General features: G+C 40.8%; 1 protein-coding gene across 22 annotated transcripts in view; it reads left to right on the forward strand.

Annotated features, from left to right (window-relative positions):
* The window catches only part of ESRRG (estrogen related receptor gamma), a 402,312-nt gene that overhangs the window by 120,172 nt on the left and 263,931 nt on the right, over positions 1-18,209 (forward strand). For 2 of the 22 annotated variants that reach the window (XM_057406444.1, XM_057406459.1), the window contains exon 1: positions 2,139-2,299. The exons of the other annotated variants lie outside the window; for them this stretch is intronic. In XM_057406444.1, the coding sequence (XP_057262427.1) occupies positions 2,297-2,299 (3 nt within the window). In that variant the 5' untranslated portion in view covers positions 2,139-2,296. Of the gene's footprint in view, positions 1-2,138; positions 2,300-18,209 lie in introns of those variants that run through there. 22 annotated transcript variants of the gene reach the window in all.

Genomic DNA, 18,209 nt, shown 5'->3' on the forward strand with positions numbered 1-18,209 from the left:
TTTAGCACAGCTGAACTTTGACAAGGCTTTTGGTACTTTTTGGGAAGAAGGGCTGATCTGGAGGAAGTGCACTAACAGCTATAACAAGATCAAGGGCAGATTTCACATGCCAACAGGGAACACTGTGCTGAAACCTGTCAGGTCTTGGCCATGGAGAAGCTGAGCTAGTCAGAAGTCCCCCATTTATTTTATTTGGCTGTTATACAGTCTCTTATCTATACAAGCAACTTGTGATCTTCCACAATCATTTATTTTTTGTGTTATATTTAATGTTTTTCTTGACAGAAGCAATGAGAAGTGAAGAAATACTTCTGCTTGAATGTAGTTGATGGCTCAGAGTCAACTAGAGCCGCTAACCTGGCAATAATTTGAATTACAGCAAACACATGGGAAGAGTGAAAAAGAAAGATGCAGGGCAAAAGAAAAGTAAAATAATCATCACCAGGGACATTTCTTAAGGATGATTTTATTAAAAGTTCATGTTTGAAGTCATGCCATCCTTTTCATTCTCTGTATTCAATTGCTTTTCTGAAGCTTGGCATAGCTATTCTGATGTGCAGCAGAAATACTACATCAAAGGTGAACGTTTGAATCCTGGCTGAAAAATAAAACAGAGGGTTGGTGGGGCACAGAGCTGGTGGGGGGAGAACCCCCAGATGACTAAGAGTTCTTAAAAGTAAGATATAAAAGAAAATAATCATTTCTCTCCCCTGACAAATGGTTCAAAAAGTAGCCAACAGTTTGGATCTGGTCTGTCACATTGCATACAAATGAAGAGACTGTCACCATCGGTTTCCTTTGAAAGCTTTTGATCTTATCTTCTGTAGTAAAGGGCATGTGACTTGATCAGGGCTTTTCCTCTCCGATACATAGTCAGAGTCCTGATCTACTGAAATATCTGTGACAGGTTTCTCTACTCAATTGCTACAGTATTATTTCTCCCTCCCCTTTTCCTTTATTGCCTTTGTCTGTGGTGGGTATGGTTCACCTTTCCTTTTCCATTCAGGAACACCAGGTTCCTAATCTGGCAAATTCCAGCAAATCCTGTATATTACGATTTAGTCAGTAGTATTCTTAAACCTGTTTTCTCTCTGTTTGCCAGGCTGACTTTTTTTTTCTGGTAAGAACAGGAAAGTGGATTTAAAATTACTTGTAAGGACACACTGGACACACAGTTCTCCCTAAAAATCATGGGATATATATTCTGGTACTTCATTAAGGATTGCTTTGTTTCCAAGTACTTGTAAATGGATGATTTGAATACACTGGGACAGTAGCGAGAGAAGACTTTTACAGACCCCTTATACTTTAAAGGTGCAGTTTCTGTAAGTGTTTATATTTTATTATGAGCCAGATTGGCTCATGTGCTGTAGCCGATTAATATTTTGGTTCAGAACTAGTGAAGTCAAGGAAGATTTTCCCAAAGGGCTAAACTCTGCTGCTGTGGCAATTGATGGCAAAACTGTCTTTGACCTCTCTGCTGTGAGACCACACTGTGGAGGAGTTGAAATGGGAGTTGAATTGAGCCCCAGGAGGCTCCTCTTTGCAGAGGAAAGGCAAGAACAAGGTACCATTGGGTCCATGTGTTGTCAGCGCTGAACTTTGCTACCAAGCTCCTAATAGAGGACACCCCTTGCTGGTGGTCACCCCAGGGTTGGTTTCTGCCCCCAGTGGGACCCTGCAGCTGGAGGAACTAGTTTGCAAAATCAGAGACTTGCAGCAGAGGCAACGTTTATACTGATTTTCAGGGGTTTCTTCCATTTTGGGGTTTGTGTGTTTTCCTGAGGAAGGTAAAGCAGTGACTGAGGTGCCCAGGAATTGTTTCTACCCAAACTGTAGCTAATTAAACAAAAAATGCTGGAGCTATTGAGTGCAAAGCAGCATTTAAATGGGTGAAAGTTAATGGCCAGTGTTTGCACAGGAGGTCAGACTGAGTGATCTCTTTTAGCCTGCAGCCAATTAACCCCTGAGCAGGCGATGCTGCATTGCTCTGCAGCCTTGCAGGTGGGGAGCTGTCTAAGAGAAACCCAGAGCTTTACCAGTCCATAGGAGTGAGCTGGCAGTGGGCTGAGCAGGCTCTGCTTGGTTTTACACTCAGCTTTGGTTGCAGGTGTGTCCCGTTACAAGCGATGAGCTGGTGGGGACTGGAAGGAAGCCTGAAGCGTGCCAGTCCACTGGGGAGGTGTACCTGGGTAAAGTGCAGCAGCAAGTCATTAGCAGTGCTGGTGCTGAAAGCCATTTCAAGGAGCAATTTCAGTCAGCAATTTTAACGCCACTAACAATTAGGTGTGTTTACATGGTAAGTGTTCCTCTACATGCTGAGGTGGCTTGTGTGCATGGCTCTTCAGAACTGGAAAAAGGTGGTGGTTGGGCTTTTTGTACAGAAGCCTCTCTTTCGGAGTCTTTCATCGTGTGAAAATATTATGGGAGAACCAGAATATGTGGGACTAGTCCAGCAGCACTTTCTCTTGTCACTGAAGTGGCTCAGCTCTTAGATCCTGGTTTAACAGGGTAAGAGAGCATGTCAGGATGTCCTCTTGGGGCCCAAATTATGTGCTTTGGATGTTTTGCTTCTTGGCTAGCAATAAAAGTTAGTAAAGCTAACTTCACTTTGTATTATCTAAAGAATTTGGCTTTTCCCAGGGTTGTGTATTGTTTCTCTTATGTCACCTGTTATGTGAGGGGTAAGACCTACTATTGAATAATAATTCCTGAAAAGTGATGGGTTTGGTTGCTTAGTGTAGCTGAGGGTCCCAACTATTGGGGTCTTGGAATGCAAATAGTATCTAAATCAAAACGGGTTTGCCACCCTCCCCTAGAGGGTGGGAGAAGGACAGTGGGGACTTGACAGACTCACCATTTACTCAACAAGGAGTGAAGATTTGGGGGGGAATGTGATGCTTAGCACTCGGTGGCAGAGTTTAGGAGATGTAGAAAACCACCCATTTGCTTTCAAGGCTTACTCTGCATAGTTTCTCATGAGGAGGGGATTTTGCTGTATTACAGAAGATTGGGGAATGGAGTGTTTGCAGATGGAGAAATAATTATATTTATGGATTGGGAGTTTAAGCCCTTTTTTTGACCAGATCACCTCTATCTGTCTGCTTTGCATACAGGAGGCAAGTTATTGGATAGTTTAAAATGTTGGCTATTTTATAATAATACTAATAACAATTTAAAGATTTTTCCCAGCTGTTGGAGGATGCAGTTTTTCTTTCCTAGGCCATTATGTATGCAAGACCAATTGGTAAACTGCAGTGTACTCGTCTGTAATTATTCTCCCCTGTAGCTTTAATGAGGAGATCTGCATACAGTTTTATGGGGGAATATACTCTGACGACAGCTACATTGAAAATCAAGATAGGTGTAATCTGCTTACCGTAGTTGGTGAATCCTCACCATGTGGCTATGTTATCTCTAGTGCGTGTTTATAGGAAGATGCTTGTAAAAGGATTTAATTTAATGGAATTATGGTAACTGACACTATGAAAATGAAGGGGCTCAAATAATATAGTGAGCAGTCATATAAATACTAAAGTAGGTGATTGAAAACTTGCTACATTACATCATTCAGTTAACATCAAATGAAAAGAACACATAAATTAACCCATGTTATGGACTAAAACAAAATGCTTTCTTTATTACTAAACCTAGTCTTTGGAGAAAATGTGATTTTTTTTTTTTTTTTTTTCTTTTGAGTATGCACATAGAGATAACGTGCCCAATCCTGCAGTTGCATTTGCATGCGCAGATGTGTGTGGTTATCACTGGAGCTCTGCATGGGAATTTTTCCAGGACTGGAGTCCTAAGAGCAGAATATATTTTAAAAGGCAGATACTCTGAGCTGTAGCCATAAGCTGCAGCTTTCTCTCAAGGTGGAAGAATGGCTGTGTGATGAAAGGACTAGCTGAGACTTTTAGGAACCCACTCTGTAGTGGGGAGGCTTTAAGACACTCCCAATGTGCTTCTGTTTCCTTACCTGCACAGCGATGGTAACAATAAACTATCAGTAGAAAAGTAGTCCACATAACTTATTATTTTGCAGCTTATTGAGTAAAAGGAGTATTTCCTTTCTAGCAGCAGTTAAACAAGATTGTTCATCTGGAAAGCTAAAATTATTTAGGCAGAACTGCAAATGTAGTTCTTTTCAGAGGCTGAAAGAAATAATACCCCGTCACTCTCTGTGGATGTGATTTATTAATTATCAGTCATTCTTAATCACCTGATACTGACATCTGTCTAACACACTGGAGAGTTTAATATCTGAAAACACTTACCATGATTTTTCTCAGCAGTCCATTTTAAGTGCTGAGGGAGATAATGTGGTGCCAGTGCTTCGGTATTGTGTTTCTGATCCTGTACGACTCTGTCCTTGAATGTGGAGTGTAAGTGCACAGTGGATGGAGAAAAGTTGCCTGCAAGAGCTATGCTAAGTGTTGCCATGCTCCTCACTGAATTACTTGAAAGCCTTTGGCTTACTGAATTTGAGCATCCCATGACACTTACATATATATATATATATATACACACACACACACATATATATATTTAATATTCATCTTTTTTGGTGTTAAGGTAAACAGTTTATTATCTATATGAAGAATATATATTATCTATATGAAGTACGTGATGGGACATATTATGTTACTGCATCAGGCAAAAAGCATTTAAAGATACAACTGAAAAGCACTTCTGTTGGGGAAAAAATGGGGGCTGGATGGGAGTTGGACATGGCTGTTAATTATTCTTCTTATGCTGATCCCACTCAGATTTTGAGCCTGGTGATTGCACTGACAAAGGAGCAGCCTTGATTTCTTCACTTGTTAAAACTGGGCTCGCAGATTGCGCTGGAGCTTTTACTGTTCCCGCAGAACATTTCTGTAGTTCCAGCAGTTTGATCACAAATGCAGCATCTCTTTCCTAACGCTGTGCAGGTTGATAAAACAGTTGCCGAGCTGGAGTCCCTAAAGAAATTATTAATTATCTGGTTAATGTGCATCAGGCTGTGGGAGTGCGAGATTAATCACCAGTGCTTGGATGAGTTGCTGAAGTGGGTTTTGGTTTTTCGTCTCCTGTCACTCGGTAATGGCTTTTCCTTCCTTCACCATCAGGAGAACAGGTGCAGAGATGCTGTATTTTCATTTTCCTGTAGTCGGTAACAGCCGGTGACCACGAGATGCCTTTTTCTCAGTCCTGCTGCATGAGCAGTTTACAACACGGACTGCTACCTGCTTCGGATGTTCCAGCTGTGGGAGATGCTCCAAGAGCACAGGACTGACCTGAGCCTTCCCAGATAAACACATTTGAACACAGGCACTCAGGGAGGAATGCTAGAGAGGAGTGTTGGGCTAAGCTGGGGCTGGCTTTTCTGTATTCCTCAGGTCTCAAAGGGGTTGACTTATATTTGGATGTGGAATCACATCTTGACTCCTATTTTGAACATATTTATATTATTCAGAATTTTTCAGTAAGTGAACATCCAGCATGCCTGTTCTGTGTAAGGCAACAAAAGAATAATGTGATCCTTTGTTGGAAGGATGCAGGAGAAGGTTCTTGTAGTTCAGTCTTTAGTGGTGCCATCCTTGAAGCTGATGGCTTCATAAATAACTCAGCTGTGGGAGAATGAGTTACACTCCGTTCTGGTGGTGGTGGATTAGTCAGGGCATTCAGGTGCAACACTGCAGCACTTGTCCTGTCCCGTTAACTGCTGTTCACCACCAGCAGCTGCATCAGAAATTGTTCAATGAAGCCCTAAGGTCCCTACTGGGTTAAACACACTTGCACCACATAGTGCACTGATGAAAAAACTGAGAAGTAATTTGTCTTTTAAATGTTACAGTTGTGTTCCTAAATGGTGCCATAACAGCTCTACCTCAGGGTCAGGATCATTGGCTGGAGGAGTCTTTTGTTTTAGAGGCTACTGGTGAGTAGAGAAGGGTAGATGGAAGGATGCTGCGAGCATCTAAAGCAGATCACTTGCCTGAGGTTAGGGAAGCATCTCCTAGTTAAGAAGGGAAGGAGATGTAAGCAACAGCACAGCAGTCATTCCATTAATATGTGCTGAGGGACAGAACCTCTCTCTATTTATTATAAAGTTGTTTGAATTACCTTGTCATCTCTAACACAAGTTTTGTTTCTCCCTGAGGAAGTTCTGTAAATGGCCATAGTTACTGAGTTAGAGATGCATGGCACTTGAGGCTAGAGACCTGTTTTTAACCATCTATTTGACTATGTAGTATCAAGCTTATTTTTTTTTTTTTTAATTGATGTGAACATGTAGGCGTTGGCTTTTGTCAGCTTATGGGTTTTGTTTCTTCTTGGCTGAACTAGTGGGGTTTTTGTCCCTGGTGAACTGAATTTTTGATTACCTTGCCTCTTCAAGCAGGCAGAGATGTGTGTGAATTTGACATTACATTGGACTGTTCCATCACTGAGCTTTTGCGGTCCATATTCTACTACCCCAAATCCATCTTCAGCTAAAGATGCCACCTTGGGAAAGGAGAAGTGTTCAGTTTTCAGAGAATTTGTTGTTTATAATAGCCATGTGCTCCAGTCTGGAATCCCTGAACAGCGCCATGATGGCATAAAACATCTATTTCTTTGGCAGGCTATGGTATAACTTTACATTAAAGGTAGGTGACCTGTTTGAGTTTGAAATTCCCTAACCAGCAAGTCAGAATGACCAGTGGTGTTTTAAATGTTAAGCAGTCTTCAGGGCTTCAGGTTGAGTATTTGCATCAGAGTCGTTTGGGTTTCTGTTCCTTGTAGGGCTTCCTGAGCTTGTTGTGGTGAGTAAAATCTAGTTGACTTTGTTAAGCTCAGCAGTTCCTAGTACTAAAGGGGGAAATTAAGACCTTTAGGAGACACAGAGTAAATTTCTGTCTGTACAGGGATGCAGGTCACTTTTTTGTTTGACTTTGTGATGGTGATTTCCCCTTTTCTCGCAGGTGTGCTTGCCCAGAGTGGTGTACAGAAGTTATTCAAGAGGAGTGTAAAACTTGGTGAATGTATTAACCATACAGTAACTCGCAAGACTCTTCTGTAGCTATTGATCCTTAGTGCTTAAAAATAAGTAGAATAGCAGATTCTCAGATGAGTAAATTGTGCAAATCCATGCCTAATTTACATGTACCATCACCTTGACTGCTTGTACAAATCAGGTAATTGTGCATGCAGATAGCTAATTAACACAATTAGCTGATCTGCTGATGCAGTCTCAGGATCTGTGTCTAGTAGCCATGTAGTTATCATGTATCTGCAAACCAATTGTATGGAAAAGACTCTGGGCCCTTGTAACTGTTAGTAGGTGTGGGGAGTTGCTTGGTTTTTAACATCATGTGAGCATTATTAGTTTTGTGCTATGGCTTCATAAAAGCATCTGTGAATGTGGCTTGTTAAATACCTACTTATTTCTATTTTCAGACGAGCAAGATATTTCAGATTTTAAAGCAGCCCTACCTCCTTCCACCTTGGTAAAAAAGAATTTACTCAGGAAAAGATTTAAAGAGTGACTCTCCTGGTTTTACCTTTTTGTCCAACTTGGAGATCTCTTCCTTAACGTTTGACTACTAAGCAATAATACCCAAGCAAGCTTAAACATGTAAATTGTCAAAGCTTTGCCATTGCATCAATGTACACTAAATACAAGTCCCAGGGATTTCAGAAGTGCTTTATTTATTTTTATAGCTGTTATGGGGTGGATAGACACTTTTCATCACAGTAATTATTTATACTTTCAAAGCAAACATAAAGTGAGCTAACAGTCAGTTCCTACAAAGCAAACATAATGTGAACTTACAAGCAGTTCCTACAAATAACGTAACATCAGCATTTGTGGCTTGAAGTTGAGTGTGTACAAAAGTAAGTAATAGCATAATCATCTTGAACTATCTTTTCAATAAACGTTTCCTAGTTATAAAATAGGAAACTGAACCCTGTGTTTTAGATTTCTGACCTACCCAACATCCCAGCTGCTCTCTGAATCTCCTTTCTTACAAGTGTGGTTTTATTTTAAAACAAAGATGAAATGTGCCAATACCACATAAATGGCCAGGATTCAAATCCTAGCAAAAAGTTTATGTTCAAGTCCACACCACTGTATTCTCTTTCATATTTCTCACATTGATGTCTGTAATACATAGCATTGTCCTTTCTCAGGGGACTTCCAAATACATTGAAAAGCAGAGTTAGAAGCTGACTGTGCCGGGACCGTGTTGGCAAAAGGAGCACCTTGTCAGGTGCTCCACAGTAGCACTCTTGTCCTCAGAATCTGCCCAATGGAGGGAATTAAATGTGGCCAGAAAAGCTGGGATATGTCTCTAACTGCTGTGAAATGTTTTACTATTGTCTAGGTGGCCACTAGATAAAGACCTAAGGGACTTAAGTGAAAAACCAAACCTGTTTCTAGTAGAGTTGTATCTGTCTTTTGTGGTAGTTGGGTGCAGAGTTGGGAGAAAGCAGAGTGTCAGCCCTGATGTGGTCACGGTTCTCTCCACCTGAGGGAGGGGGTCTTTCTAAGCAGGAGCAGAGGGAGAGGAAACCCCTCAGACACAGACAAATCTACATAAAGGTACATTTTTAAGGAAGCAGAATGAAAAGCATAGTGGAGATTTCCACACTTTTTGTCAGCAGAGTACACTGTGAAGAAGCATAAAGTCCATAGAGAGCCTCCTTTCTTTATCAAGCTGTGTAGTAGCATGATTCAAGGCAGGAATAAATGCCTGCCTTCACCAGTGCTGCCTGCATAGTCTTTAAAGGAGCAGTGGCAGCTGTTGGTTAAACACTTTACTTTAGACCTTGTTTTGACAGAAGCAACAGCTTTTATGATTTTACAATTCATTATTTCTCAATGACTCTTAAAATGTAATAAATAATTTGCTGTAAAAATCTTTCCTGTCACTGGTCAGCCAAATATCCCCATTGACTGTGACTTGGAGTTGAAAACTGATAGGAAATGAGAAGAAAGCAACAAGCAAAATAAGCAGTCTGTTTTTAGAGGCCAAACTGAGTAAGACTGAGAGAGACACAAAACTGAAATAATTCAAAAAGATGACAAGCAAAACTTCTGTAGCTCTTTATGTTGGGAGAGCTTAAATCCTACTTCTACCAGGTTGCAGAACTGCTTGCAGAATTGAGGCCGAAGGCTGTAAGTGTCTTATACATGTGTTTTTCCTTCTGACCTGACATTACCTGTGGGCTATATAGTGCCAGTCAGAAAAAAGAGCCATTTATTGAACTGAAAGTGTGAAGGGCAAAGATTATACTTAACTGTGGTGATGACGTTGAACAGCATTTCAACTCACCGAAAGTGTAATGTCCATGAATACAGACTTAGATCGATGTTCTACAGAATTCAGTGGGAAAACTTATGCATGTGATGAGTTAAAGTTCCCACACCCTGCTGTGTTTCATTAAGGACTAAAGGCAGGTTTTTTTATGCTCTAGAATGGCTTGTGTGCTTCTTTCAGAAAGGACACACTGCTGAGCAGCACCTCTGTTCCTAGGTATCTCACTTGGAAGGTCCTAAAAGTTGATAGTGTTTTTTTTTCTCTCCAGTTACTCACAGGCATTAAATAAACTGAAAATGCAGTGCTGATACAAGTGCCAAATTGCTGAGATATGCAGATGACTTCTCTCCATGCCCTTTCCTGTCGAGGACCATAGTGCCAGCCAGCAAGATGGCTGGTTGCCTTTGCCTGATCAAGGAATGCTTGAGGAACAGCTAATGGCTGAACACCTCTAAAATGGAGTTGATGGTTGCGAAGGGCAGGAGGAGTTGCTAGAAGTTGGTAACTAGTGTTCATCTAAAAATATGTGCCTGCAGTCACTCCCTCTAGCCTGTAATTCAGGAACCTGCTTAAAATTTCTCACATTGTGATGTCCACAAAGCATGATCTTCATTATCTCCAGGTGATTAGAAGATGATGTTCCCTTCAGGCAAAAGATGGCATCTTCCCAGATATTTACACCTTTGTGTTGTAGCCCACAGCCATTTGGTGTCCCTGGACCCGAAGGAGTAGGGCTAATCTGTTTTGTACAGCATGTAGGAGTGTGAGGCAGCGCCAGTCTCCATGAGCATCCTAGCACTGGCTTCCAGGCAGTTTTAAATCCTTTTTGAAATTCTGGGTGTTTATCTTTCAGTTTCCTTGTAGCTGGACCTTGCTTGGGTATTTTTATTATAGTCTTGTGACAAAAAACTGTGATGAGTGGCTTTGTGCCTCCAGCACAATTGGCTGCTCTACAGTAGTGGTTTTAACTCTCTTTTTTTTTCCCCAAACGTCTTCTATGGACTCATGGACAGCTTAGCAATGATTTTAACCTCAAGTGTGTTAATCTTGGGCATTGCGAGTTTGTTGAGGTTTTATCAATAGAAACCTGTCAAAAGCCAGTGCTCTACAGCCAGTGCAGAGTTAGCCTGTGCTCCAGGCAGGATTTTCCTGTAGGATGGTTTGAAATGGATACGTGGACTTCCCCACAACTTTCCAGTCACATGCCTGGTCTCGTGCGCCGTGTGCGTAGTTGACTTCATTCTTGCCTTCCCTATCATGACCACAGGGGCTCTTGTTTACAGTGCAAACAAAACGCTGCTTGAGTTGTTTTCTTTGTGGAGGGGATGAGAGAAGAAGTAACATGAGGTAATGATTCCTCTGTGAGCTAGTACTGGGGACAGTGTGGTGATACCCCCTAGCACTTCTTGATCCCTGTTACAGTGAAATATAAGCTGTTGCACCCTTCAGAAAGCAAAGGAAATGTGCCATGTGGCAGGCAAAGAAGAAAGCATCGTTTCGTCCCATAGCATCTTTATTTACAGAGTTTATCCTGAGAGGCTCAAAGCATCACTAACTGTAACAGAGACTCAGTACACAATGACTTACTTTCCCCAGTGAATCAACAATTATAAATGGACATTTAAGTTTTGAGGTCTTTGTATATCCCTAATGCAGGAATGAAGCTCCCAGATCAGCTGATGCTGGTGAGGAGATGTAGATGTGTTATTAGGTATAACTTGGTTTATCTCCTTTGACAATTTTCTGATACCTCTTGATCATTAAGGTCTGGATTAAGTGGGGAAAAAGCATTACTTGTATAGGTGCTACGTAGCTTATGCCTCAGATCTTTTATGAGGGAGTTTAGGTGCTTAATGTCTTATAATTCAGAAAGAAAAATCAGCCTTGTGTCCAGCTTCCCTCTGTCAGGGGCCAAGCTGAGGGTCAGGTGAGCACATAATAGAAACCCAGATATTTGAAAATCATGTTTCCAGCTGTATTTACTGCAACTGTAGATGAAACGCATTAAAGAGGAAGGGGCTTTTGTGGGGGTGGTTTTACATTTGCTGAGTGAGTTTAATGAGGCTTAAGGTGTCATTCCTGGAAGAGCAGTCATTTTCTTTCCTGTGACCTGGCATCCTGAGATTGTTGTGATGCACTGCTGTGTCAGGAGCATCCCTGGCACTGGGAAGAGGTGGCTTTCTGGCAGTGGCATCAGTGGTGTTGCACAGATGAGGGAAGATGCTTGGCAGTTCTGGAAGAGAGTAGGAAAAGTAAGTCTGTATGTGTCTGGCTGCCCAAAACCCCCATCCTGATCTGCAGAGAAACCAGGGTTTCAGTATTTTGTTCCAAATCCCTACTCCACTGAAAATATAGTTGTTATTTGTAATTAATAAATAAATGGCTTTCATCCTGAGCCTGTGACAGAAAGCAGAAATCAAACTGTTCTGTCCTTCAGTCTGACCAGAAACGCCTGCTTGTGTTTCACAGGAACTCCACAGGCATTTCTGGTGCTCCTGAGCTGATGAAGGATCAGAAAGGCTATCACATTGCTTCACTGTGATAGCAGAAATACTGTGGTAATATTGAAAGACCTAGAGACTGATGTATTTAGCAGCCTGATGTACCCTAACCAGGGCAGTCCATTATTTATCCTAGTTTGTTCCTCTTCAGCACTTTTCATCTGAGGATTACGAAAAGTGAACTTCACCCTGTGAAGCTGTTATCATAATGGTTTATGGATGGAGAACTGAGGCTAATCTCGACATTCTGAAGGTTACCCTGCATGCCAGTCACACAAACAGTTGTGTGTCCTGTTTCCTGCTACTTTTTCCCTACCCTTTCTTAAAACACAAGGGGAGAAATCTATCTACGCAGGGTCTAACATAACTTAGCTAAGCAAGCATCATTTAAGTTGTTAGGTGAGACCTTCTGCAGGGGGATAAATTGGTTGAGAGCTTTGCAGGCTGCTTCACAAAAGACAAATGACTGCATGAAATTTGATTTGTGGAGAAACTGCTTCCTAGGAGAAAGCAGAACCTCAGCATCAGTAGATCTGCAAACTAATGATGTAAAAATAGCTTGGATAATAAAAAGCTGGTAAATAGAGGTATGATAGCAGTTGGGATTCATGTGAGAGACAAGCTAATCAGAGTCTGCAGGAATTTATTCCCTCACAGGGTTCCTCTGAGTCAGGTCACTTTTAGTTGAAGCAGAAGAATATCTATTTGTAGAAACCTAAAGTTATCTTCCTGTAAAACAAAGCAGAAAACTGCCCAACTGCAAGCTCGAGCCTGCTCAGAATAATCCAGATTTGTTTTGAAGGACTTTGGGGATATATATCCTTCTGAAGGTTCCCATTCTTCCTGTCTTTTCTTTGCCAAGTTAATAACTAGTTACTCCTTGATTATTGCTTATCATTGTCTACTTTTTCATGGAGACAGCAAAGGACTATGAGGCTGTTAATAGCTATGCCCAGATCACCTTTCCTTCTCAAGCATGGTTTTATTAGCTTAAAAATACCAGTGCGAGTGAAACATCCTTAAGTTCCCGTACTTTTCCTTTATGTTAACTGAAATCCTGAGTGCTTTTCAGAGCATCCTCAGTGAATACCAGAAGTGTGTCTCCTTCTTCTTGCCTTAAATTGCTGCACCCCAACAGCATTGATCAACAACATCAGATGTGAAAGCTTGACTTAAGCAGTCCTAATCTCTTTTTCATCCCGTAGTTGAACACTTTCTTTCATCTTTTCAGTTGTTCCTAAACACGGCAACAAGCATGGCTCTGCAACAGATGCAATTCTTTCTAGGTCTCTAGGTAACATTTTAACCTGTGTAATGTTCACAGCACAGCATCGTAAGTAATATTCCAGGAAATACGCTGCCGCTTGTTAAAAAGGATAGGACCCCAGAGATGCCTTTAAATATGCCTGTAAAGTGAGAGGTGCCAAGAGAAAGGATAATATGGCTGATTATAGTTATTTACCTTACATTTTCATTCGCCCTTAACTGGGTGTAATTTAGGGGCATGAAATCTCATATTGGAAGTGTATTTGCATTAAACAGCTCTAAGCAACCATGAAAGTGCAGAAGCTGAAAAATTGACAGACTGGGTTCCTAGAATCCCAAAGTAGCATTTTTTTTTAATAGGCATACAAACAAATCAAATAAACATGTTTTGCTTCAACAATTTAAAGAATATGGTCTTTGGAGTAATTTGTCTTTTTCTTTTTTTTAGAACTATCATTTCTAAGCTTTTCATTGCCTATCTCTAGTTTGCAGCTCCTCTTAACAATCTGCAGCAATTTTCAACCCAGCTGTTGTGGTTGCAGAGCACTGTGCCTTTGTTTAGCTTTCCCTCAGCTATCAAATCGGCCTATAAAGGGGATTACCTGGCTGGTGATGTTGTTTTTCAGGTCTGCACTTTTTAACAAATAATTGTTTCACTGTGGCTCTTCCCCTTCTCCCCCTCCTCCTCCCCCCCCCCCCCCCCCAAAAAAAAAAAAAACACAACAAAAAAAAAAGACAGAGGAAAAAAAAAAGGAAAAGCTCTGAAAAATCAAACTTTACAACTGAATCAAATCGGGTACCTAAATGAGTAGGTACCTTTGATAATCACCCACGTTTCCTTGCAAGTAATCACAAACAAGTTAGTTGAAATGAACTGCAAGAGTAGTGGATCTTTTCAATCGGATCGTTTATTTGTAGCAAGACTTACATTTTCGTAAGTGCTTTATTGAAAAAAGGATCTTTTTCACCTACTGTGTTGGTGTGCACTAAGCTTGAGGAATTCATAATACAACTGTTAAACAGGTATAATAATAAACTTCCACCTCTGCTTCCTAATAGTCAGTCAGTTCTTTTATATCGATCGCCTCTCCCATAAACAAGACAGTTTATTTAACTCAAGTTTGTGAATTGTGGGATCTTCACATGAATGGACTTCTTGAAGTGAAAGCAGCAAGATTTATTTCAGCATGTTGTAGAACTAATGATCAAAGAAGAAAAACTGGTAAAACTAGCTTTTTATATATAAGTCTTTATTAAACTTAATTCATGCTTAAGAATGCAGATGTCTGTCTAATATTGTATGCTCCCTATATTATGCTGTGTCAAAAGTTTTCTAACAGTATGATTAAAATACATCTCTAGTACTAATTTTTTTGTGTTATGTTGGGTGTTAATGGAAGCTGTTGTCTGTCTTGCTGTGCTCAGTGATAAAGATATATTTACTGTACTTGAGTATCTTCAGTGTTGTTTCTCATTTTGCAAACACAGTACATCTTAATTAAGGCTTTTCACTCGAGGTCTAATGAACACATTTACTGTAATGTCTCCATCTTCAGGAGGTGAATTTGACTTAGAAATTGTCTCTGTCACAGAGGAGCCGATAATATCAGTTTAAAGATTTCTCATTTTCCTGGGGAGGAGCAGTTTGCCTGATTCATGCTGATCTTGCTGGGTACAAGGTAGAGTGCTCACCTAAAGGATCGCAGAGTGATGCACAGTGCAACAAACAGATGAGTAAAATTCCTAAGGACACACATGCATCTGCATGAGACTGTCTATGAGACAGTCATGTTCTTTCTTCCCTTTTTTACTTTGACACAGTTTCAGAGGTGGTTTATTGATTATATTTGGAAAGATTAAGAAACTCCTCAAATCACACTTCTGTTAGCATATGAGAGGACTTTGATCAAACAAACAATGAATTGTCTAAAATACACAGTGGAAAAAAGTAAATCCTATAAAAGCAGGTTTCAGTTGACCTTTTACCGGTGCCTGTTTTCACTCTTGCAGGTGGGGACTGGGCATGAGGAGGGTTGTTGTGCTCCTGCATCTCTAACTCATGTTACTCTTGGCATTAAAACTCCTCCTTTTAATTTCAAGTCAAAACTGTAACTAATTTTATTGTCATGTAAATATCATTTTATATCCTGATGTTGTGTGGGAAATCACTGAAGAGTGGATTTTGAATCTTCATAAGAAAGAAACTAAGCAAAGCATCAAATTTTTTGCTTGTTATTGTTGCAGCATTTTAAACTGCAGTGATTTTCAACTGGTTAAATCAAGGCCATATTATGAGGCCGTCATCAAGTGTGAACCCAGGACAGACAGATACAGGATCAGACTGTGCTTGTGGCACAGAGGGGCTGAGAACAGAAGGTGCAGTAAGATGATGGGAGAAGGCTGGTGTTATCCCCTAAAAGTGTATCTCCCGAAGAGTGTACAGCACAGGGATGCCCAAAAGAGAAGCCAGTGGGGTGGCTGCTTGCTTGTTGTCCTCAGATGTCTGGCTAGGGGCAGGAACTTATTTGGCAGGTAGTATGTGATTCACTTGTGGTCATCCAATGCAAATGTTTGGGAAGTTCTATTGCATCTGTTTTGCATGCAAGGAATCGCATCATACTGAGAGCAAAGCCCAGATTTTCAAATGTACTTGGGCACTGTGCACTGGTGTTCTCACCACAGGGGCACTCTGTGATGGTGAGAAGATCAAGGCTGCCTCACCTAAGTAGTACCATGGCACTTGTCCTTCCCTCCACCAGCCCATCCCTGACACAGGGGTGTTGGGAGCTGGCTGGTGACTGGGATGCTCTGCCTTCCATCTACTGCTGCAGAGGGGCAGGGAGTCAAGTGCTGTGAAGGGCCCTGAATGGGCTGCCTGTGAGGTGACAGGTTATTGCTGATGACAAACATGTGCCACTGATGGGTACACGCTTTTTTGACCTGCCTTAATTTTTCTAGCTGTGTCTTTAATTGCCAGGGAAAGGCATAGACAGATGTAATAAAAAAGCCGACCAAACTGGAATTATAGCAAGGCTCTGCAAAGAAATATGTTTAGAAAGATTTTTTTTTTTTCTTTTAATTAATCGGGATTTTGTTGTCAGGCTAAAACAAACTAAAAATAAACAGCTGTATAGTACTTCATTAAGCTGCCTGCTTGGAGTGATTTTCCCATTGATTAGTCTCAGGGCTAATGCTGGTTCATTCCTTATTTCATTGCTAATTAACATCAGCTCTGCTCCTGACCACTTGACCGCACTCTCTCTGTGAACATGTGCTGGTTTGGCAAGTAATGACTGTTCCCTCCCTCTTAAAAGGGAGAATTAAGGGAGAAAATAGCTATCAGGAGTAGATCTCTGGCTGCTTCTACTGTAAAGAGAGCGAACTGTAAAACCGTATCGGGCCTGTACGAAGGGTAATAAATGTAGTTTACAGAGCGCAGGAGTTTGATTGAGGAACTATGTAAATACAGATGATGAGCTCAAGCTGCTCTATGAATTGACAGGATTGGCTCATCTACTGTCAGTCGAGTTGATTCAGGCTCTTCTGGGATGTTCGCGGAGCAGATTACCTGACCCAGGGGCTTATGACCGCTAGCCGTCAGGGAGAGGGCTGCTTTGGACGGGCAGCACTTTTCCAAGTCTCCGCAATGTTCTCAGAGTCCGAGTAATGAAACACATTGGCAGCAGGTGCGGCAAGTGCAGGAAACGTAATGCCACGGTTATAGATTTGTCAGGCCACTTCCATGCAAGCAGAATGTAGATGGAAATAGGGGAATGAAATATTAGGATTGGCGTGGATGCACTCTGAGAAAATATCTAACAACTTTAATGAAATTAGCAGCCTCTGGTCTGGGTGAAAAGGTCGATTGGGGGGGGGAAGGGGAATTTTTTTTCCATAAACTGAAGTAAACTGGCATTTTGGAAAACATCACTAAACTTGGCACAGAATGAATAATATTATCCCAAAGTCTTGGTTCAATTCCAGATCATAGCATTTTCTTCTAATTGAATTGGGTATTGCATTTCATTTTCAGAAAGTCTCTTTGTTATTTTTAATTCCTACATTTTGAAGCATTCATATCTCAGACCTAATCAGAAACTCAGCCTTATACAAATCTATCAGTCAGGAGCAGTCACTGGAGAGAGAGCTTGCCTGAGTGATAATCCTTTTCTACCTACTTTTGAGCAGAATCCTAATTCACTTGTTCATCAATTATATATTTTATATATTTCCACCATTAATTTAGTGGATTTAGGGCTCAGTCTTGCAAACACTTCTGCACGTGAGTTACTATTCATGCAAGCAGGCTGCTCATGTGGGTAAAATTAACCCTGTGAGATATTTGTAGGATCAAATTCAGTAGCTGGATGTACCCACACACAAAGCCATTGCCTTCCTTATTGCCCTTCTTTGATCTGTTGTAACAAGAAACATCTTTTACCCAGGTGAATAAAGAAAAGTAATCAAGATTTTAGTAACTGTACCAACTGTGATAAGGTAGAGAAGTAATTCCCATGTTTAGGAACATAACACTTTACATTGGAAAGAGCTGCCTCCTAATTAAGTATTGCATGATTGGTTACATCATGTAGCCTTCATGCATGGTTCTGGAACTGGCCGTAGAGCAGAGACAAAAGTGTAGGAAATCAGGTTTGGGTTTTTTTTTGTCAACTGACTTTAGAAAAGGCTAAAACCATATTGTGCTGCAGACTTTGAGCAGTTGGACGATGGAAATGAAGTTTTGCTTGTTGTTCCCGGGATACATCCAGCATCCTCTTTCTAAAAAAAGATGCCTACAATATTATTAACTTTTCTCATGATATTTCTGTTTTCCAGTCCTGAACATTTGCAGAAAATACCCCCAGCAAATATTTACATTAATAATAAATAAACCCAAGATGAAATATTTCATTGGCTGCTTTTAAGCTGTATGGAGTCCTGTTTGAGGGAGTGTCTTGGTCTGTATCTTCTTCTGATGGGTCAGTAGATACACTCTCTTGCTTTGCATTCAGATATTTCATGTTCTGCCCTCCGGTGGAGAGGTATCAGGAACTGGTAAAATGTTGATTCATTGTTGATGTAAAAATAACCTCAAATTTGTTTTCTTTTCTCTTGCTTCTGTAGTGAAATAAGCATATCCATATACTTTTGCATA

The sequence above is a fragment of the Pezoporus wallicus genome, unplaced genomic scaffold, assembly GCF_028554395.1.
Source record: "Pezoporus wallicus isolate ANWC-B61680 ecotype Strahan unplaced genomic scaffold, APGP_CSIRO_Pwel_v1 scaffold_2617, whole genome shotgun sequence".
In the NCBI taxonomy this organism is placed as follows: Eukaryota; Metazoa; Chordata; class Aves; order Psittaciformes; family Psittacidae; genus Pezoporus; species Pezoporus wallicus.